General features: G+C 32.6%; 1 protein-coding gene and 1 long non-coding RNA gene across 2 annotated transcripts; one reads left to right on the forward strand and one right to left on the reverse strand.

Moving 5' to 3' along the window:
- Nucleotides 1–203: 203 nt before the first annotated feature.
- LOC111699760 (uncharacterized) lies at nucleotides 204–1,695 on the forward strand. The gene is made up of 2 exons (XR_002764810.1): nucleotides 204–650; nucleotides 830–1,695. It is a non-coding gene; the product is annotated as an uncharacterized LOC111699760 (long non-coding RNA).
- Nucleotides 1,696–6,050: 4,355 nt separating this feature from the next.
- On the reverse strand, nucleotides 6,051–23,704 carry LOC111699761 (alcohol dehydrogenase class-3). The gene is made up of 24 exons (XM_023470493.1): nucleotides 23,555–23,704; nucleotides 22,376–22,487; nucleotides 21,849–21,944; nucleotides 21,271–21,352; nucleotides 20,808–20,901; nucleotides 20,004–20,055; nucleotides 18,382–18,462; nucleotides 17,000–17,086; nucleotides 16,430–16,515; nucleotides 15,674–15,796; nucleotides 15,287–15,367; nucleotides 14,669–14,748; nucleotides 14,338–14,459; nucleotides 13,254–13,349; nucleotides 12,727–12,826; nucleotides 12,290–12,352; nucleotides 10,720–10,819; nucleotides 10,117–10,215; nucleotides 9,504–9,586; nucleotides 8,652–8,780; nucleotides 8,264–8,358; nucleotides 7,413–7,496; nucleotides 6,774–6,898; nucleotides 6,051–6,180 (listed from the first exon to the last, which is right to left on the reverse strand). The coding sequence occupies exons 2-23, from the start codon at nucleotides 22,484–22,486 to the stop codon at nucleotides 6,791–6,793; spliced, it is 2,052 nt and encodes a 683-aa protein (XP_023326261.1). The 5' UTR covers nucleotide 22,487; nucleotides 23,555–23,704; the 3' UTR covers nucleotides 6,051–6,180; nucleotides 6,774–6,790.
- Between the last annotated feature and the right edge of the window lie 473 nt (nucleotides 23,705–24,177).

Consider the following 24,177-nt stretch of genomic DNA (forward strand, 5'->3'; position numbering starts at 1 on the left):
TACCTGAATGCTGACTATTAGTCATCTGACCATAATTACCAATCATTTTAAATGAAACCCCGCGAAAAAAATATTGTAAATAAGTTTAAGTTACAAGAAAGAATTTGGGAAATAATCATAAAATGGACAAATTGTGACATTGTCGATTGATAAGAAAAGTAAAAAATCTGAATATATATGTAAGTTTGATTAATTANCCCCCCCCGTGTATACCATTGTTCATTGCTTTAAATTTTATTTGTAAGATTGATCCAAAATTTCGGACACAATATGATGGAGGTTTTGTGACAAAAAATATCTTTTGGGATAGAAAAAATATGATCACATTTGAAAAGAAACACAAGGTGCTCAACTTTTGGGAATATTATCAGAGCCACCCTAGCTAAGCTTTAGACAAAAAAATATAAGCTGGAAATTTCATACTGCTCAATTTCTTTTTCCTCTTATTTCTACTTTTATGTATTTTCCACTGGATTTCAAATTAAATCCTTAATACAAATTTTAGTATTTTTGTTATTGTAAATTTCTCTACTTTTATCAAACAAAATGGCTTTCGTTGATTGTAGTTTCTTAATATTCATTGTACAATGTACATTATGTACAATATGTTTTATTTGTTTCTTGGTTCCGGAATCCGGATAACTGTGAAGGTCAAAGACAAAATTCAAGTTGCTAAATATTGATTTTAAGTCTTATTTATGTTTGTGGTTAATAAGTATATAAGGAAATGTATTAACAAAGAGTGAAGTATCACAGCTTTGAAGATTAATATTTTTTATTACATTTTTATTCTAAATTGAATTTTATCTTAGATTTTAATTTTTTAAAGAAAATTTATTTGCAAACATCATAGATGTAGTTTTTCCGCCATATTTGATATTTTTCACCCACAAATTATTTGTATTTCCCAATTGAGCGAGAAAAAAATTCTAGTATTTTGGATTAAGGGTTTTAATTTTTAAATGTTTAATGGGCGTAGACTGATAAATTAATTCGTCTTATTATAAAACTAATTTTATGAAAAATAGTCTATATTCTATGGTGAAATATTTGGATAAACAAAATACCTTTTATTTGTTTAAAAAAGATTTATAAAATTTCTACATCATTGGAGAAGTACGAGTAATAAGATTTGATGTGATTTATAATTTTTATTCATCATCCTGGAATATTTTTAATTTGATACAAATTGTATGCACTTATTAAATTGTAAAAAAGTTTTATGCATGACCAAGAACGAAGTTACAGTTAGTGGGCGAGTATGGGGTAAACATTTTCATGAATTATTTATCCAAAAAATAATTTTCTCCCAATCATAGCTAATTTAACCTGTAGTAAAAATGTTGTGTGCCGTCTGTTAACACATCTGTTAAAATATATACCCGTTTTCCGTAAATAGTGAGCACGATGTTACAAATGTGTTCAAATGTGAAACTGTTTGTCACTTCAACAATTATTAAATTAATTTCTAGGAAAGAAAACCATAAATGAGAAAAATGAAACTGAACATGTTTTCACATTTTATTTAACATTTTGTTTCATGCATAAACTGAATGGAGAGAAAAGGATGCAGGTGATCAGTATTTTAATTTTAAAACTTACTCTTAATGATAAAATCAAGAAACCAAGTAATTTAGCCAATGTATTTAATTCTGTAATTTGTAAATTTGTAATTGAAATATAATTTTTTCCTAAGTTAAAAGTATTATTATAAAAAATGAAGTTTTGTTGCGTAGAATTGAACAACCATTATTCATAATACTGAACATACTTATAGTTAAAAAAACACGATTAAAATTATTTTGTTTAAATGCAAGTAGTATTAAAAGTTTCTGTAAAACGAATCTAGCAATTGACTAGGAGTTAAAGGGAGTGTTCGCGAAAAATAAAGGGGGGGGGGTATAGGCTTAATGCGATAAAAAAGCGCTTTTGATCGCTACTAATCTTACTTCTATCTGTTGCTTCTATAAGGAGAAAATTGTTAAAAACGACTCACACCGAAGAACGCAGCGTCCATACAAATTCGGAAAGATGCAACGTTCAACTCTGATTGTAAACAAATCAATTTAATTCCAAACATATCATTCAGATATTACAAACAGTAATCATCGATTATTTTTCGAAGCATTCGTATATAATTAATATTTCATAATATTTTTGAATTTGTTTTCTTATAAATAATTTTCGATGGCACTGGATTTTCGAACGTCGCGTTCCTGGAAAATGTGGAAATGTCGTCTTCATTGCCAAAAATCCTCGAAACAGGAATAATTGTTTTCAAAAGTAACTCTCAGATCATGAAAAATACAAAATATCATAAAATATCAACTATTTACGAATGCGTCGAAAAATAATCGATGACTATTGTTTGTAATATCTGAATGATATGTTTGGAATTAATAAATTGATTTGTTTACGATCCGAGTTGAATGTTGCATCTTTCTGAATTTGTATGGACACTACGTTCTTCGGTATTAGTCGTTTTGAACATTTTTTTCCTTGTAATTCTAGTAGACACAACAGAGATAGAAGTAAGATTAGTAGCGATCAAAGGCGCTTTTTTATCGCATCAAGCCTATACCCGCTTTCATTTTTCGCGAACACTCCCTTTAAGAACAGATTTAATACTATTCGGGTAAAAGAGAATTTTTCGTCATTCAAGGAGATTTGCTCCCCTGCCACCTATCGATACCCAAAATCTTCACCTCTTACTTAAATCTGGTTGGTGACAGGGGCATTTGTGATGGGAAGGGGGCATATTTTGCGTTCATCAGCGCGCTAAAAAAATTTAACACCTTTTTTGAAAATATATTGAAAACTTTTTTAACTATGTAAACTATTCGATCATATACACACTTTCATATTACAAGTGTTAATAAATTATTTATGTAATTTTCTTAAGTATACTCATCAGACTGGGGTTTCCGCTCCAGGGGGGGGGCCCGCCCCCCCCCCCCTTCGTTGGAGACCCCCAGATTTTCGCCGAGAACTTGCCTGTTGGCGTGTTCACTCGAAAGGTTTTCCATGTAGACATCCATTTATTTCAATAATTTTCTTCGATGGAGATAAAATAAATAAAATCTCAAATTGTACCCTAATGATAATGATTTTACGCCCAGATTAGAACAATGTCAGTTAACCGATAGTCAAGATGGAGGGAACCCCCGGACGCCATGAGCCTGTGCTATGCAGACACGAGCCTCCCAGATTTGCTAAGCAGACCGAGCTTCCACAATGCAGACCAAGCCTCCGCTATGCAGACCTTGACTCCGCTATGCAGTGAACGAGCCTCCACCATGAAAATCATAGTTTTTATGTGTAATGAAAAATGTTAAACAATTTTTTTTGACACAGTGGCATGAGAAGTTTCTCAAAGATGAGAAGTATTTATCAGTTATCATAAATAGTTCCTAATTATGACTAATAAAGTAGTATATAAAACTTTAAATATTCTTCACTTGAAAACAAAATATTTAGAGAAAAAAAATTTGAATTGAATTTCGTTTCATCTTTTATAATCTTTGATTAAAGCAATGCCTTTTTTTCTAGTTCAAATTAAACCTAGAAAATTTGTATAATTTATTTAAATCTTAACATTTTTCTAAAAAAAAGTATTGCTTAAATCAACGATTATAACAAAACAAACTAAATTTACTCCAGAAATATTTCTCCAAATATCTTCCTTTCTGCGTAAAAAATGTTTAAAGTTTTAGTATAAATCATATAAACCACTATAGGAGTACACTTGTGTTTATAATCATGACAATCAATAAATGAATATATTTTTTTGTAAAATTCTTATGATACTAAGTCAAAAACAAAATTGTTAACATTTTCATTATACATAAAAACCAAGATTTAAAAAAAGCGGTTCTGTATGGTTGTCATGGTGGAGGCGCTTTCACTGCATAGCGGAGGCTTGGTCTGCATAGTGGAGGCTCAGTCTGCCTAGAAAATCTTGGAGGCTCGTGTCTGCATAGCAGAGGCTCATGGTATCTGGGGGTTCCCTCCCTCTAGACAAAGAAGTCAGAAAGATATATTTGAAATAATATTTTAACAAATGTGAACACTTCATATTTGTGTGAATATTCGAATCTTTTAATTTATGCAAAACATCGCTTATCTCAAACGCCTGATCTGTCCTTTGCGGGCAGTAATGTTTTTTTCTGTAAATATTAGTGCAAAGGAATATTTCCAGCAAAAAATTTGTTTAATCGGACTAATTGATATTTTAAAATAAGTATAATTCATGGGCAAAGTGGTGAAATTTTAAATTTTATTTCTATTGAACATTTTTGTTTATTCGCAATAAAATATGTAAGTAATTGTGCAAATTAATGAAATTTTAGTAGGGTTTCCACGAAATGGCTAAATCTTTAGCGCAAAATTTGCGCAAATTTTTTTTTGCGAACTTTTGCGCATGAAACGCAATGAGTTTTGCGCTATTTTTTCTGCATAATTTGCGCAAAACCGTAAATATTTTTTGCGAAAGTTGTGCATGAAACGAAATTTTAGTTTTGCGCAATTTGCGCAAAACCGCAAGTTTTACGGAAAATGTAACTTTTTAGGCAAATTGTCAAAAATTGATATTCTAAGCTTAGAATTAAACAACTGAAGATTTATTCCATACATAAAAAAAATATTAACATACGAGTATGATAACGATTATACTACACTCAATTGGTTACTTCCAGTTACAAAAAGTTTAAATTAAGGGACCAAACTTAATAAAATAGAAATTAGAGAGTGTGAAACTTGGCAATATTTTTATCCTATTAAATAATTTCAAGTGACCCTTAAAAGCTTTGCCTAATCAAGTATGAATTATATTCTTAAATTTTTTTTAATCAAATTTCTGAAATCTTTTTAATCTCATATAAAATAATGCAAGAAAGTAACCAATGCCTGAAGAATCCACTTTTAGGAAATATGCATGTCCAAAACTAAAATTGTCGAGACTTTTACTTGACCATCTGTTTCGGATTTTAGTATACGAAATTGCGGAATTGCGCAAAACTTGAGTTTCGCAAAAGCGGAATAGGGCAATTTTGCGCGAAATGACTTGAGAAGGATTGCGCAAATTGTTGTTTTTCCGCGCAAAACTGATGCGCAAAGAAAGAAAAATTTTGCGTTTCGTTCTGCAAAAGCTTTGCGAATGGAAACCCTAAATTTTAGATATTAGTTCGATTGAATATTTTTTTTGTTCATTTGTTCTAAATCAAGTTCAATTACACTAATTATAATTTGTGGGCAAAATGGTAAAATTTTAAATTTTAGTTAGTAACTTTATTTTGTTCATTTTCACGAAAATATGCTTATACTTGTGTTTATTAAGGTAAATGGCCAAAACAGTAAAGTTCTAGATTTTAATTTGATTAAACATTTTTTCGTTCATTTTCACTGAAATTGTTCATTTGTACTAATTATGGTAAATGTGCAAAATGTTAAAATTTTAGATTTTTAGTTCGATTGAACTTTTTTTATTCATCAGCAGTAAAATATTTTCATTTGAAATAACTTCGTTTTTGCCCACACTTAGCTTTTGTACAATTAAACATTTTTGTTCATTCATAATTAAATGTTCAATGGAGCTAATTAATTAAGTGAGCCGAATTCCGCTAGAATTTATAAAGATAATTCTCCACGTGCTCAAAAAAAACGTCCTCGCGGATTTTAGTTTGATTAAACAATTGTGTTGATTATTCGCACTATATAGTGCGAGTGAAGGTTAGTCCAAATAAACGTTAGTACGGATGTGCGGTAGTCCGATCAATATTAGTGCAAACGATATTTTACCAGGTGTCCCACATGATCACATCAAATCATATCGTTAGTGGGTCTATATTTCGGGAATATTAGAAAATTTAAGAAGATTGAATTATCTGGAAAATTGAATAAGGCTCATCTAAAATCTTTCTTGCAGAAAATGCTAAGATTTCGAGAATTATGTTTATATTTTAGCGTTAAATCTGGGAAATAATCTTATATGAGATTCAACTAAATTAAATATAAATAGTAAGAATCTTATCCGATCAGAAATAAGAAATAAATAATAATATCAAGACTTTATTGATAAAGAAAAAATAAAATTATTGATACAATAACATTAAAACACAATTCTTGTTACATAAATCATAACAAAAGAAACGAACCCTTCAAATTAAAACTTCTCGCGCTCATCTGAAATAAAAAAGAAATTAACGCAAAAATAAATCAAAAAATAATCAACGCTAGAAGAAGTTTCAGTAAATATACAACTATAGTGGAAACCCAGCTTAATCTGGAATCTAAATTTCCTCTTTTAAGTCAACCCACGAAACCAGAGTAAAAACATTCGCGTGATTCTAACGACTTAACCAAAAGGCGAAGGGGTTCAAGAATTTCGATTGGAAAAAGTAACAAACAAAGAAAACCTATTCACTATATACATTTTAAGTGAAGTTAAGTCATAATTAGTTGTCTGTTTGTTTGTTAGATCATAGCCCCTTGTCAGATTTTTGATTGGGAGACTCAGTGAAACCACGTAAAACTCTTTAGCTTAAGGCCGAATTTAAAGAATTTGAGCCGCAGCTCAAATACGAGACAAGGTTCAAACATGGTAAGTTTCTTTGGAAATTGTATGTTGTTTGAGATTTGAGTTGGCGCGCAATTGGAACCAGTTTTTGACGAATCAGCGACACAGTTTAAATTCTTAAATTCGACCTTTTGTTTAACAATTTTAAGTTAAGTGAGCTGATAAGTTTGTTTCCAGGCAAAGCTGGGTATCAATATACCTTCAGCAAGATCCAGGTTAAAGTTTAGGTCTAAGCCCATGAGCTCTAGCGTGATGATCAATATGATCTCTCATAAATGTTCCGATGAAGAAGTAACTGTGATCATACAGGGGCTGCATGCGAACCTTCAACAAATAATTATAATTGAAATAGGAATAAAAATCAGCCAGATTCTTTAGTCTGGAAACCAGATTGTTTAGCATGGAAACTATATTTTCTGGTCAGGAAACTAGATTTTCTGGTCAGGAAACTAGATTCTCTAGTCAGGAAACTAGATTTTCTGGTCTGGAAACTAGATTTTCTGGTCAGGAAACTAGATTCTCTAGTCAGGAAACTAGATTCTCTAGTCAGAAAACTAGATTCTCTAGTCAGGAAACTAAATTCTCTAGTTAGGAAACCTGATTCTTTAACTCAGAGGCTTAATGTTAGTGTTTGAAACTATTCCTTTAGTAAAGCAAAGTGTGGTATAAAGAAGAAGTATTTGAACTAGCCATAACAAGTTCAATTACAACTTCCAATGATAAATGTTACCCAACAAATTGTCTTTTTACAAGGCAACTCTTTTTAGTTTCAATTAGTCATCAACCTTTCCTGGGGTCACATGAAATACCACAACAAGTTTTGGCCCAAAAACATTACCTCAACAGGATAACCAGCCTTTGCAGCAGCGGCAGAGAAGTTTTCAGGTTTAAGTTGAGTTTTCAAGAAACTGTCAGCGGTTCCCTTAAATGTCAGCTGTTATTTTTTTTTAAAACTTAGGTTTTGATGGTTATTGGTCAGGGGTCCTATTATATTGTTAGAACTGAAGAGTTAAAAGGGTCAACTAACTCCTTATGTTATTTTCAAAAAATATAGAACAAATATCTGCATTATTAACTTGAATGTTAGTTGAACCCAATGAGTATGGAATATAAGGGAGATAACAAATGAAAAAAAAAACAAATGGTAAAAATTAAAAACACATTTAAAAATTAAAAGACGACTTTTAAAAAAGATTCTCTAATGGAGTACCCGTCTGCAAAGAATGTATAATCATATGGTAGGGCGGGCCGCGTCATTTCTATCTCCTCCATATTCCATACTCCTTGGTTGGACTCAAATATGGAATTCTTAAAACCGATTGACCTTCTTTACAGAATTCATGGAGATTATTTCATCTCGTAGAAGGTATTGTACTTGAAATTATAAGAAATCCTTCATTTAAAGATGGGTATGCACGATTCACAACTGTACTATTCAAATCTTTAAATTATCATAAATGTGGAAAATATGGCGACTATTCTCGCTTAAAGTGTTAATTCTAAAAATTTCCAAATTATTCTCACGATTTCCTGAATGCTTTTTGAACAGGAATCCACAAGTCAAAGTGACGACATTCAAAGAGGAAAACACGAATATCTCATTTTAGTTTAAAAAGTACTGTCCTTGTTACAGATGTGAATCCGACATGCCACTCTATAAAAGTAAGGTACATTATTATCCTGATCTACCTGATCAATGAGAATATTAGGTGTAGGCCCCTTGTAGGTTTTTATCAGTTCGGTAGCATCATAAGCTTTACCGTCCTCAACTGAACCAAGATATCCTGAACAAAATGGTACCGATCAGTGATCTATGTCCTTAACTTTAAAACCCTAAATCTTTGTAACCTGATGGTGCAACATTAAAAGTTTGATTACTTAATCTAACCGAATTCAAAGGATAAAAAGGATCTGCGACATAAGCGTTAAAAAAACAAATGGATAAGGGTCTAGAGAGTATAGGGGCGTTTGAAATCAGATTCTTACGATTTTAACATTTCTGATCCAATAAGTTTATTTTTAATACTTGTAGAGCTTAAAATGAAAATTGTATTGGATCCTGAATTAACTAGCAAACCTGAGAAAGCCTTCTCTCCCCACGGAACAGCTGTAGGGTTGCAGATGGGAGCAAATGCCGAGACACTTGTATACTTCCCAGGGTTCTTCAGGTGACAAATAAGGGCTCCATGTCCTCCCATGGAATGACCTAGGACGAAAGCTTTAAAGAGAGTGTTCGCGAACATTGTAAAGTTAATAGTCTGATCCCATGTTGAATTCTATATTGATCTCTAATAATATAAATATTTATAAAAAAATGTCACAAGAAAAAAAGACAACCTCCAATAGTTAGCAATTAAGCCCATGTTTACTGAGCCTCCCTGTTAATTTTACTTGTATTTCCTGCTAAAAAATGGTAAATAAGTCCCAATAACGATTCACAAGTTTGTAATTTATGACGGCCGATTTTTACTTCACATATTATTCATATTTTTGCTCTAAACTGATCTTACATGGTTGATATCTTATTAGTTAAGCAGACACTGCAAAACAATATAATTATATGACGTGTTATCAAAATTAAATGTATCTCAAAAAAATATAATTATATGACGTGTTATCAAAAATAAATGTATCTCAAAACAGTATAATTATATGACGTGTTATCAAAAATAAATGTATCTCAAAACAATATAATTATATGACGTGTTATCAAAAATAAATTTATCTCAAAACGATCACATTGTCCAAAATTCTGAGACGACACATTTCTTAGTAACCAAAAACCTTCAATTGTCTCTAAAAAAAAATGTTTATAAATCACTTTTCTGTGAAAATTCGTACCCGTCTAGTCTCTACGAAATTACATGTTTACGAAAAATCCACTCTGTCTACGAATTATTATGAAATGTTCGAACACCGTTTTTAGTACCTGTAACAGACATTTTAACAGGATCTACAGGGAAGAGCCCAGCAACCAGCTCAGGGAGTTCTTTAGTCACATAGTCGTACATTCTTAACAGTAAATTTTTGAAAGTATTAAAGGGACTCTTGGCGTAGTTTGATATAACCCCACCATTTCAATATTCCTGATTCACAACGGTACACTTACTCATTTTGAAAAAAAAAGATTTAATTAAGATTTGACAATTAAAGATGCAGTAATGTCACTGTGAATGGCGTTTACGATTCACTCTGGTATCATTAAAACCTTGTTTGATCAAAAAATAAGATGACCGACGGTTTTCTTTCATTACAATTAAGACTCTAAAAAAGTGACTATCTGATTACCCCTGTAGAATGAGTTGAAGAAGATGTCAGGATTAAGCGCTTTAAGCCAGAAAAACGAGAATTTCTCCTTCCTTTCTATTTATCTGACCGATATTTTAAAATTTCAACAACAGTCCCTTTAAAGTCGAAAGAAACAGCTCAGAGCAATCTTGTCTCCAAAAAAATAATAATTTCACTTTTATATATTTTATATAGGCCATAACATTGCTCCATATAATAAGCCCAAAACTTAATTTTTTTAGACAATCCCTTACCTATAGTTTTTGCTCCAGTTTGGAGCTGTAGCATTCACATAGAATCCAGCTCCAGTTCCATAGTCCCAGGAGTCTTCCTCCCCAGGAATATTTGAACCCCTAATTTAAACACTAAAATTTTTAAATAACCGAAAAATTATTTAAGGCCCACAAGCATTTTTAAAAACAATTGCGTTTTCACAGGAAACCGCGGTGTGACGTTAAAAAGCGTCCGGGAGTGACACTTTTTAATGATTTGGACACCTTACCCAAAATATCAAATTATGGATGCATTGATAAACATCTGCTGACGTAGACATATAGTTAAATTGGGTTTAAGATGTCGCAATACAAGTAAAGATTAAAAAATAACTATTTTCATCTCAATGTTTGCATGATAATATTTATGAAATTTAAAAGAATCTACTTAAATATTTTAAAATTTGATGTTTAAGACCGAAATACCGAGGGCCTTATACCACGCCCGGTTACTTTTTAACCTGAGACCGGCTATGTTGACAGAAAATATCGAGAAAATTATAGACCAAGAATTTTTATTTTTTAAGTAATAAAATTGGTGTATATTTAAATTCATGAACAATCCCTTGTATTTCAATGATTTACCTGGGACTGGTATCTGGGAAGACGACCGCTAACCCAACCTTGGCAGCCTCCTGGGCAAACTGAGATTTTGTTCGCGCATTGTCATCAGTACACGTTAGCCCTGGTAAGAAAGAATTTTGATAATTAATCATTAAAATACAGTTTGAACTAGCGAGGATATTCAGAAATTTAGAACCAAATAATTATAATTAAAGGGACTGTAAAGGAAAAATGATAGGGGGTATAGGATGAAACCTGAGAATATCAGGCGTTAAACGATACATATACAACATTTATCTGAAGAAATTAATATAAAACTGATCGAGTCTTTATATGAAAATTCATATATATGCAATTATGTATAAAAGTTGTAGTATTAAACAGATCATATTCAACAAATACGCAACCAATCTGAAAACGACTATATCCCACAGGAGCCTGAATAAGAGGGAAGGGACAGTGCATGAAAAATTAACCTTACACTTGACAGGTAGTATAGGACTGTCCATGAATAGTTCACCTGAAAGGTAGTATAGGACAGGAGGGAAGGGACTGTGCATGAATAGTTCACCTGAGAGGTAGTATAGAACAGGAGGGAAGGGACTGTGCATGAATAGTTCACCTGAAAGGTAGTATAGGACAGGAGGGAAGGGACTGTGCATGAATAGTTCACCTGAAAGGTAGGATAGAACAGGAGGAAAGGGACTGTGCATGAATAGTTCACCTGAAAGGTAGGATAGAACAGGAGAGAAGGGACTGTGCATGAATAGTTCACCTGTAAGGTAGTATAGAACAGGAGGGAAGGGACTATGCATGAATAGTTCACCTGAAAGGTAGTATAGAACAGGAGGGAAGGGACTGTCCATGAATAGTTCACCTGAAAGGTAGTATAGGACAGGAGGGAAGGGACTGTGCATGAATAGTTAACCTGAAAGGTAGTATAGAACAAGAGGAAAAGGACTGTACATGAATAGGTCACCTGAAAGGTAGTATAGAACAGGAGGGAAGGGACTGTGCATGAATAGTTCACCTAAAAGGTAGGATAGAACAGGAGGGAAGGGAATGACTATGAATAGTTCACCTGTAAGGTAGTATAGAACAGAAGGGAAGGGACTGTGCATGAATAGTTCACCTGAAAGGTAGTATAGAACAGGAGGGAAGGGACTGTCCATGAATAGTTCACCTGAAAGGTAGTATAGGACAGGAGGGAAGGGACTGTGCATGAATAGTTAACCTGAAAGGTAGTATAGAACAAGAGGAAAAGGACTGTACATGAATAGGTCACCTGAAAGGTAGTATAGGACAGGAGGGAAGGGACTGTGCATTAATAGTTCAACTGTAACGTAGTATAGAAAAGGAGGGAAGGGACTGTGCATGAAAAGTTCACCTGTAAGGTAGTATAGAACAGGAGGAAAGGGACTGTTCATGAAAAGTTTACCTGAAAGGTAGTATAGGACAGGAGGGAAGGGACTGTCAATGAGTAGTTCACCTGAAAGGTAGTATAGAACATGAGGGAAGGGACTGTGCATGAACAGTTCACCTGAAAGGTAGTATAGGACAGGACGAAAGGGACTGTTCATGAAAAGTTTACCTGAAAGGTAGTATAGAACAGGAGGGAGTGGGGCTGTTCTTGACTGTTGATCGGGCAGGAAAACTGAAGATTTAAATTTTAAAATAATATTTTAGAGGTTAAACTTCCCACTTAAATGTACTTCAGTTGTTCAGAAATCTTGTTGACTAAAAGAATATAACGACTTTATAACCACTAATTTATTGTAAATCGAGACACTTTACAGAACCAAAATTACAATAATAACAATCAAAATAACAACATTTAATACAGAAATGCTTTTTTTTCATCAAGAAACTGAACTGATGCTTCTCAGATGGAAGAAGTAAAGATCTTAGCTTTTTTATAAATATTAACCTTCTCTTTCTAACAAACATTTTGTTTCATTAATTAAAAAAATGAAATACCGATTACATATTATTTTTTAAATCCATTTAAAATTTTTAATTTTTAAATCCCTGAGAAAGTCATCTCACACTGACAGGATTCCGACCAATGTGACATCTGTTTCAACCAACCTCCCTCAAACCTTACATTTCCCTTCAGTTTGGGCAAAGCCTAAAAGCATGTTGAATTATATTTTGTAAATTTAAATGTCAAATTTCGATAAATTCAATCTAATCAATGTCGGTGGCTGCATCTGAATGTGCATCTGTATCTGTATTTACTCATTTTCCGTATCTGTAATTTAATCATCGTGTGTATCTGTAATTATTCAATGTCTGTATCTGTAATTTATTCACTGTCTGCATCTTATATGTAATAAAAATAACTATTTAAAAACTATCGTTACAACGCGGTCGTTTTTGCATAGTTTCAAGGTCGTTTTTTGCATATATTTTCTGCCAGGGTCAATTTGACAAAGTGTAGGAAAAGAAAGACATAAATATTTAGAAAAATTTAGAAAAATTTGCTCATTTTGCCTGAAAGAAAATCTAGAGCAGAAACAAGCCTAAAAACTAACCAACTGAAGGCACATCACTACCTGTGGCTGGATGCCTGATTCTCCAATATGAATAACAGCACGAAGACAAGATCCACTGTGAAGTGCATCTATACTTTCATTCACATGTTCCAAACCCTAAACATATAAACTGCAGGTATTGCAGGGGGAAGCAAGGAAGGGAGGGGCGATAAAGTGTGTAAAAAAATTCATCCAAAAAGGGGGAAGGGGGTCAACGATTTTAGAAAAGGGGAAGGGAATTCATACATGCTCTCACTATGTTGTTGTCAACCATTAACTATAAGATCTCTCCGCGTAATGTCGTCTTTAACTTATAATCCCCTCTTGGAGACACCAAACCAAATAATTTTAGCCCCATTTTCTTTGTTCTCCGGGAAAGGAGTCTAAACACTTTTATTTATTGTGAATCCATTTCAAAAGTTAAGCAAAGAATATTTTCATATAAAGAATTAGTGACTTTCGTTAATAATTAATTGTCATTCTTTTCGGAAGTTTAAATAAAAAAAAACACGTCTTAGGACTCTCCGACAATTTAACCCTCCAGATCCCTTATTAGATTGTAAGAATCTTTCCATTATAAAAAATTCATAAATTCATTGTAATGATTTATATGTTATTATCTATATCATCTTTTTAGGAAATACAGAGTTTCTCTTCATTATCGGTTTCGATTTGAGGGTTATCTTGTTGTCTATCTGTTCATTATTGAGAATCTTGCTGCTATACGACAACAGTTGTATAAGATCTACTCAAATTGGTTTATCTACCTTTTTTGTATAATAAAAAAAGGTTGTTGAATAAAAAACATTTAAGCCTTTTTTCTCTCAAGGGCTTAATTACTATCCGATCATAATGAAATTCATATCACAATGTCACTAGGATGTCGTGACTACATGAGAAAAAATTGATTAGGTGCATCCTGCTCAGACGGCTCCTTATCTCATGGGGTAGAAATTACAAACATTTGCGCCGCTAGCGCCACAACCTTAACAGTGGTCAGATTAGGAATCAATAATACTTACCCATGCATCACTAGTATTTAGTTCCATAACTTGCCGCTAGGTTCCACTATTGGGATACCTTAATGCATAGCCTTGTTCTGTACCTGGTATGTATGGGTGATGTATGGTTCTAAGGCCATCTCTCCTCGCATAACCGTCTGAACTAGCTTAGGAACTTCAGTTCTTGCCTTCCAACCCCCAAATGCAGTTCCCTTCCAGTTACGCCCTGATAAATTAGATCAGTAATTGGAAAAATAGTTGATTAAACATCAAATACTGTGAAAAGAAGGATTGTTTTGTTCAAAAAATACATATTTCATACACAAGTTATTTTTCTAACAGAGGAGTACTAGCTGAAGTATTTGTATTAAGTTATGTATATTCCTTGTACATAAGGAATTCTTCTTAATATATTCTCTAGGGATAGTTTCTTACCTGTGACTAGTTGGAATGGTCGCGTCGAGATCTCTTTTCCTGCTGCTGCCACACCGATAACACAACTCTCCCCCCATCCTCTAGATTAGAAGAGAACTAGTTTTATAATCTTCCCTTAGGATTAAGGCCCTGCTGAACAACAACTTTTGAATATTTACTAAGTTTCACTAGTTTGCTAAATTTGAAGATCTATGATTGATAGAATCCTTAAGTTTTGATATCAGAGCTGAAAACTTCGGAATTATGTATATCGATATTAATTGGTCACTTGTAGAAACCAAACAGCCAATCTAAAGCTGGGAAATTAAAAAATTTTGCGCGCATTTAATGTGAATACTCTCATAGGTCGAATTCCGGTAGAGATATTTCCGAAAATTGGGAAAAAGAGCGGATTAAGCAGAAATCTAATTCTTAAGTTTTAAGATAAGATCAAAAGAATTATTGGACTGATCTTAATTCTGATCTTATTTAATTCAACACCCATTTAGCTGATCTGAATACAACCTTAAATATTCTGCAAAAGATCTGACTTAAATAATCGGTAATTTCTTCTGATAAAGAACAACTTTTCCCTCACCTTTCACCGAACCTGGTTTAAAATGTTATTCTTTTATTTACCTATGCGCCACCTCTAGAGCACATCTCATTACTTGAACAATCCCTGTACAGTCATAGGTAAAGTCATATCCCCACTTCTCCCTATTTAATCAAATCTTTTTGATAAACCAATATTATTAATCAAAAAATGGTTTTTTTAGATTGTAACTAGATGAGATTTCCACAATTTTCTTTAAAATGTGCACTCTCTTTGAATAAGTGAATTGCAAATGTCTTGCCATAGAAACAAAAGAGAAAATTTTGAGAATTGAACACTTTAAGCTAGAAAACGATGATATCTTTCACAGATCACTGACTGGATAAATGACTAACTTTATATGGTGAGTCACTTGAAATTTCAACAGTAGTCCCTTTAACAAAAGAAATATTAGGTAAAAAGATGATTTCCTTGCAAGTAGCCAGCTCTTGACATCTCCCCCCTCGCAGGACATACTGTTGACACATTCCGTAGCTCCCATAGATACAGCAGCAGCAAACTTACTGTCATTAATATCAACTCCTACTATATACCTGCAAACAGTAATACTAATCTTTTTTATTTAATATTTATTCTTATTCTTAATAATATCAACTTCTACTTTATACCAGCAAACAATAATATCTTTTTTTATTTTCTATTTATTCGTATTAACGTTATTATCCACTCTACTATATACGTGCAAACCGTAATTATAATCTTTTTTAAATTTAAATACTGGTAATCTAGATATATCGAAAAAACTGGTTGGTAATTAATCATGATAATAATCATAACAATTGCATAACTTCATACTAATTAGTACTAATTAAGCTCGAATATAATAAATAAATGAATGAAAAAATGGTTCAACATTTTATATTCTTGATATTGATTTCTGAGTCCTTGCTAAAGAATTTCATGCATATATATATACTCGGATATTACTCTTATTTTTGTTCGATCTCGGTATAAACTAGTTTTTTATAGTTTTATTGTGATTTTTCTTAGAACGCCAAGATTTGAATGGACGAATTGTTATAACCCCTAGTTGAATTCAGGTCATAGGGTTCTCAGTCATCCGGATTTTTTTTCAAGAAGGGGTGATTTTTTTAACAATATATATATATATATATTTATATGATTTTTTTTGAAAATCGCACAGTCCCTTTAAAATATCTTTATACCTGGCTCCGGCAACCTTAGCTGCCTGGATGACCGACAAACCCAGTGCTCCAAGACCAAACACAGCTACAGAAGCTCCAGGGTGAACCTTGAATATAATTCAATGCATTCCCACTCAGGGTCCAAAATCAACAGGACAGCAAAAGCTCAGTTGAACTCTGTGAGTTGAGTTAAACCTCTTCTATTGTGCGCTGGTTCAAGCTCAAGAGAAGAGGACGTGATTCAGCTTAGTTTACGAAGTTCAACTATTTTTTACTTATCATTAATTTTGATCCTTTTAGAAATATTTGGTTGTTTCTAATTCATGTGTTCTAAAATTTTAGTACGATTCTTAGAATTTTATTGTTCAGAAAAAATATATATCATAAAAATACAATTCTGGATTCAAAACAGGATCCGGATCCTGTTTCGAATCCGGAATTGTATTTTTAAACCTTTTAAAAAAAATTTCAAAATTTTTTTTTGCTTTTTATTCTCATTGAACAATATTAATGTTGAATTCGTCAACAGTCTAGAAGATTTACAAAATGTTGCGGATCCAACAAATCTGGATCCTAAGTACTGTTTCTAACCTTAGTCGTGTTAAAAACTGCTCCCCATCCCGTAGCAACTCCACACCCTAGCAGGCACATCTTGTTCAAGTCTGCTCCAGGATTTATCTTAAGAGATAGAGAGTACAGATATCTAATAAAGACAAGAATATGCGATATTTTCCACAGCAGGTTCCATTGTGTACATACTGGAGAACACGACCAATAAACAGACGTCTCTATTCAGGGATATTTAGAGGTCCTTTGGATACAAAATACAAAACCTTTAAAAATAAACTGAGTCATAAATATTATGTTAAAAGTTTCCAGTATTTCTGTAAAAATTGTAAAACTTAGCCCCTTAATGGGTATTATATGCAGTGGCCGTTAGATGGCAGTTTAAAACCTTTCGTGGAAATGTAAGAGACGTGCCGGTACAACTATAGGCCTGCTTAGCCTAGTCCTGAGGGCTTCTGAGCAGTCTATATATAATGTAGCAGACGCTACGGTACAACTATAGGTCCGCTTAGCCTAGTCCTTGAGGGCTTAAGATCAGTTTATGTATATCTAGTCTGTAAATCTTAAATAAAATATCATTTAAAGGGACTATATCGAAATTTAGTCAAGTCTCCCTCAATTCAAATATTTTCATTCCCAATTCAGACCTGTACCTTTTAAATCTTTGTAAGGACAAAATTGAATGAAATGTTTGTAGAGCCCTAATTCAATTCTGTCTGTGAAGTTATTGAGTCTTTGTCGCAAACTCTGATTTTCTAAGCCCTATATCTTTGCAACCCACATGTTGTAGACCTTAAATATTTCAAACATGAACTCTTTCAGGTCAAATAATCTAAGTTTAAAATATCAAAGGTTTACACAATCAGGTTGCAGAGATATAGAAATTAGAAAAAAAGACATCTTTTCGAGAGATCTAATTTTTTTCCGGATTTCAAAAAATGAATAAATATTCTGAATTTGCACTTTTATAATTGAAAAGAAATCTATATTTCCTAAATGGGACATTTTTTGGCTAGAATGTTGGACAGTGAAAAAATCTCATTACAGAATGTCGAAATGGCATTTCATATCCATGTCAAAATGTCCATAGAAAATGTGTACAAAATGTCGAAATGTCTCGAGTAAAATTACGGTCGCCAACAAAAACCAAAAATCTTTAAATATTTTGGTCTGAAAAAAAATGATACAACTGAAGAATACCTGAAATCTCAGTAAAATAAGTAAAAATTACAAACAACTGTTTATATGCCTTAACCCATTTTTCTCAATATATGATTGGCCAACTCGATAAAACACTAAAAGTGGTCTTGGCTTAGTTTAAAATTCTAAATTGATTTGGTCGATTTTTTTTAGAGAAAGTTTATATTTCCAGGTATAGCTGTTTTTCCAAGCTAGTTAATAAATACCTTAGCAGCAGATATCTCTGCAATAACAGCATATTCAGCAAAGGTAGAGCACCCCATAAAATGGAAGATTGGTTTTCCATCCTAAAAAATTAAATATTTATATCAGAAACATTGCAGGATCTCATCTCTTATTATTTTTATATTCTATCATTATCAAATACTGTCAATTATTAATCTATTAACATTTTCATCTTTTTACATTTTCATCTTTTAAAATTTTCATCATTTTTACATTTTCATCTTTTATCATTTTCCTTTTATTATTATTTTTAGTCAAAATTATTATCTCGAATTTTCTTCTAATAACGTATATTTACGATTTGTTCTGATGAACGAGTTTAATGAAATGGAATAGAAACCACTCAACTGCAATAATCTTCTAAAACAATATAAAATAATTTCTCAAAAATAGTAAAACAGATTATTTTAAGAACAAAGTGAGATCAATTTTAGGGGGGTAAGAATAACTTCAGATATCAACTGTAACTGCAAAATAATAAAACTAAGTATTTTTCATATACTAGACTTTCAGGGCCCATCTCCTTTTCCAAATTTAAACATTTTCTCTTTGTAAAAAAAAAAAAAAAATATCGGATTTTTTAAACATTTTTTGTGGATTTTCAAAAATTATTAAATATCGAATTTGGTGGAGACTATCTTTAAATTTTTGATCATCCATAACACTCCCTGAGGTCACGTGAGGTCCCGCTCAAAATTTGGGCCCCACCGGTTCAGCCGTTTAGAAATTTATTAGATACAAACAAACAAACAAGCAACATTTGTACAATTGTACAACATTTGTACTCTAAGTACTACCTAATTTCTTATTAAACAGAAATATTAGGAATTTGATTTGCAGACTTAAATAAATATTAAATTTAACCAAATCTTTCTGAAAATTCAATACCATAAGGCTAGTAACTTTTGACGAAGTATATTCTTCAAATTCTCGTTTACTTGCCCCCAAGGGTGTAATTTTTTTACAAAAATTTTGCATTATTTTTTTCTTCTTGAAGTTATATTTGTTTTGTGAAGCTCAAAATTTTATTTTATGGTTTAATTTGCTAAATTATGTGTGATCACTGATTTTTAGGGATTAATAAATAAAATTTTTGGCCAAAAGTATCAAAAAGAATGAAAAAACTTGCCGTTTAAAGGCCTTTATGTCCAATGTCCATGTTTATTGTGATCCCTCTTTACAAAATCTATTTCTTTTTAACAGGAACAAAATCATAAGAACATACAGATGAGAAAAAATGGCATAGGATGGCTGTTTGGAATACTTATAAAATGAATCACCAATTCAAAGTTCAAAATGAAGAATTATTGTAAAAACTCTGCAATTAAAGTGGGTGGCTTGCTACACATGGTAGTTGAGCTGAGAATGCAGTATTTTGGAGAAACTTTTTTGGATTCATTTGAGACTTATGAAACGTTTTTACGTTGCATATTTGTTCAGCAAGAGCACAAATGAAATCTTTAAAATCCGCATAGATGAAGGGATGCTTTTTATGATAATTTTCTTTAATCATTAATGACGACAAAGACAAATTCTTCGAACTAAAAAGTTATTTAGGAACAGGTAATGAAAATAAAAATTATTGTAGAATCAAAAATCAAACCTTGCTGAGTCGAGAGGTTCCGTCCGGCATAAATCCCTGGCCCTGGGTTCCTCTTTAAACATTTAAACATTTTTGATAAATTTAAGATTAAAACTCACAGAATGGGAGAAATAGTTGATTCCAGTTTGCTTTTAGTTAGTTCGCGTTTGGATCGTTTTTTTGCCTATATATTGTTTCAGGGTTAGTGTATATGCAAAAATCCAACAGGTCCAAAACATTCCAAAAACGATGCAAAAGCGACCCAAAAACGATCCAAAAAAGATCCAAAAAAGATGCTAAAGCGACCCAAAAGCGATGCAAAAACGATCCACAAACGATGCAAAAACGATCCACAAACGATGCAAAAACAAACATGTTTTATTTTACCGATCCTTTTTGGATAGTATAAAAATGTTCTAAGGTTAATAAAAGCAAACTTTAACTTAATAAAGTTATGAAATCTTGGATGGTTTATTAATTTTTCTTAAACGATCTATAACGACAACACTACACTGCCTTAATTTTGTACCAGGTCTATTTCATTAGGTTCTCATATCATTGATAATATCAGACTTATTAGACATCAAAACCTCTCTTTTTGTTTACCATTTATAATATTTTACTAAATTCTCTAAAAATCATTTATTTTCCCAAACTATGAGGATCAAACCCTAAACAAAAACAACAGAATGTCTAAAGCAAAAAATTATCTTTAAAAGGGATGAATGATTTTTCAAGAAAATGTATACCCCTTTGATATTGATAGAGGAAAATGGTGGGGGGGGGGGGCTTTCAGAGCTTCATCATGTGATTTAAATTTCTGACCTGATTGAGGGACAGAGGTTGGTTTTAGGAGATTGACAGAATATACAATCATGTTGTTTACACTCAGGAGTATAACACGGTATCACAACATCACCTAGATATGTATATATATATATATATTGCTGTAAGCTCTGTTCTATCATTTGTTCTGGACTGATTGGCCTCAAATTTTGATAAGGTAACTCGCGAGGCCCACGGGAATGTTCTTAGCTTGGTTTTAAAATTATAAGTTGAGTGGGTTGACTTTAATGGTGAAAATTTAGTTTCCCTGTAAAATCGTTCAAGGCGGTTAAACGTCACTGCAGCATATAAACAAATTACTCTTTTGTTAAATGTTACTTATTTAGTTTCCTTCAATGTTTCTGCTGCATTAATCAAAACTACTCTTTGTGTTAAGCTAATCTTAACTTTTTGTACTTTTTACTCCAGATTTTCCTACAATCAGGGCAAAAAAAAACAATACCTGGTATTACAGAGGTTACACCCTCCCCCACGCTTTCCACAACAGCGGCAGCCTCATGCCCCAGAACACAGGGAAAGAGACCCTTCAAGAGAAGACAAAATATACATTATACAGGGTATCCCACAAAACATGAAAATGGAGACACAAATTGAATATTATCTTTGACCATTTGGTTTAGTGAACCCTGGAAGAGTGAAAACTATTATTTTAAGGTGGATTCAGCACCAAACCCAGGCAAAGTAAAAAAAAAAAAGTTAAGCCCCTCTTCCTTAATTCTGAAATGCCTGAATGCAATTCTATAAAAATTTCCAAAATGTAGCCCATAAATAGCTTAAAAGTTTTGTAATTCAAAGGAGGGTGGGTGGAATTGATACCCTTTTCTTAGTGATGTGCATTAAGTTTGTTAGTTTTTTTTACTATATTTTCTTCAGGGTAAAATGTTGGCAAAGTGTAAGAAGAGCAATGTTTCCAAAATTGTATTTTATAATTATTTTTTTACACAATGCCAAATCTTGACCATGATTAAAAACTTGCGTAAGAAATTCAAATAGATTAACAATAATACTTGCACTATATACCTCTGGGTCATGCCCGTCCAAGGTGTAGATGTCAGTGTGACAGAGAGCATTGGAGATCACCTTTACTCTCACCTCTCCTGCCTTAGGAGGCGCAATCTATAATGTAATTGATATTAATATTTAAAATACTAAATTAACACTTACAACTGATTTGCTGTGATTGGCAATAACATTTAACAGACATGTCACATAAATACTGTGAACTGTGAAGGTTTCGACAATTCAATGATATATCTATGTAATTGTTAGTTTGTTTTATTGAACCGGTCTAAATTTTAATCTAAAGTGAGAAAAGAACCAAAAACTACTCAGATTCTTGCCGATCACTAACTTTAAGGTAAATAAGTGAATGAAAGTTTAAACAGCTCAAAATCTTATTTTAGACATTAATAACAATTCTTTGAAGTTCTAATTAAATATTTTGGTTATTAACTTAACCTTGATTACCTTTACTTATTAACATTATTAAGTGAAAATAATATTTCTTTAGTTTATTTTTTTGTCCAGGATTTTAATTAGAAATTGACCTGGATATCAGTGACATCAAGCGGCTTCTTAGGTTCCCAAGCAACAGCTGCTTTACAGGTGATGGTCTTCCCAGTAGTTGCCTTGAAGCTTTCAACCAGTGCTGAACTCATCCTACGCACACTTGTTAACATTATACTGAAACCCGGGGCAGTTCAGTGACTTTCCATTTAAAGAGGGTTATCCCGATTCACAATGATACCTTTAACCCTTTAGCTGGTCAATAATGTGGAAGTGTTTTAATCTGACCATTTTTTTCATAGTTTTTGAGAGATATCCAATAGTCACTTTAGCATGGAAACCACAATTGAAAACAATTAATTTTTAGGTCAAGATTTTAAATATCTTGTGCATTTTTGACCTGCAGGCTAAAGCTTTTAAGGGTACAGTTGTGAATCGGACATGTCACTCGGTATCATGGTGAGACACATTTAGGAGTCTCTTGTAATCGAAATCGAGAGAACTATCAGAATACAGGCAAGGGAGCATAGGCTAGGACCGGCTAGAGGGTCGGGCACCGCGGCCACAAGTTATAATTTAAACATTTACTTTTTTAGTGCAAAATCGGTAATAATACATAGTCTATACGCAACATCCCCCTTACTGAGCTTCTGACCTACTAACTTTCCGACCTACTGCAATATCGACCTACGCCAACTGTTTATTTTTGAATTATTCGAGGGTTAGGTTAGGTAACGACAATTTCTGGTCCAAGCGCTGCGGCTAGGACAGGCTATGGGGCCGAGCACCGCGGCTGGGACAGGCTAGGGGACCGGGAGCTGCGGCCACAAGTCCATATAGCAGCTGTAAAACAACGTACTAGACGGTCGGATGTTAAGTATAGCAGATTTGGCGTAGGTCAGAAGTGGATTACAGCAGATTTGGGTAGGTCGAAAAATTCACCATCGCAGAATCCTATCTAGTAAAATATCAAAAAAAGGAAATTCCCGGTAATTTCCTAGTATACGATTTTTGGATTGTTGAATCAATCACATGACAACTATAAAATGAAACTGGTTTCGTCTATGGTCTTAAAACCATCAGCTGACCATTTCCTTATCACATTTATGAAAACTCGTTTAAAAAACTGGATTCAAAGACAACTAATTACACGTGACTTTTGTTAAATATTATTGAAAAAATTACTTAATAGTTCTTAATATAATCTAAAATGTGCTTGCCTGTTCTAAATATACGTAAAGAATAATTAAATTTAAGTCCGTCTGGCGGTTAAAAAAGGAGTTTCGACTGATCAAACAGATTAAAAGCTGTAGCACTAGGTTATTGTGTACAAACAGGGTAAAATAAAAAAATTGGCGAATTTTTATGTTATGATTTTAAAAGCAATTCTTTGAAGGAAAATTTTTAATAAAAAGTTCAAAGTAAAAGTCGGAATTTGTACACCCTGAATGTACGGAGCAGCTTCATTCTTCAGCATATGATGGACCGGTTCCTTTTAAAGGATTTTGTTACTAGGCAAAGGTTTCTATGAAAAATTAGCGTTTTTCAAGTTGATCCAAAATATTTTAATGGTTTTTAAAAATGCTTTTAATTAATAAATCATTACATTATTAAATGAATATAATAATTGGAGAGAAAATTTTAACTTTGAAAGTTTGAAAAAGACGACATTTAAAGTAAGGGCTCAATTTGGGTGGTGTATTTTTCGACCTACGCATATCCTCTATATTACACTTCTGACCTACTTGCACGTGGTTTTTCAGCTGCTTTTTAGCTGTTGTAGGTCTGTTAAACTATAGGTCAGTTGCACCTTAATTCAAAAAACTTTTGTTTGATCCGACCT

Source organism: Eurytemora carolleeae, unplaced genomic scaffold (genome assembly GCF_000591075.1).
Source record: "Eurytemora carolleeae unplaced genomic scaffold, Eaff_2.0 scaffold307, whole genome shotgun sequence".
Classification (NCBI taxonomy): Eukaryota; Metazoa; Arthropoda; class Copepoda; order Calanoida; family Temoridae; genus Eurytemora; species Eurytemora carolleeae.

Excerpts from the sequence above, each read along its gene's own strand:
- LOC111699761 (XM_023470493.1), bottom strand. The coding sequence starts at position 22,486 with ATGAGTTCAGCACTGGTTGAAAGCTTCAAGGCAACTACTGGGAAGACC. Across the intron at positions 18,463-20,003 it reads GAACCTCTCGACTCAGCAAG|GATGGAAAACCAATCTTCCA; the intron begins GTTTGATTTTTG and ends TTAATTTTTTAG. Across the intron at positions 12,827-13,253 it reads AATCAGGCATCCAGCCACAG|GCTTTGCCCAAACTGAAGGG; the intron begins GTAGTGATGTGC and ends ACATGCTTTTAG.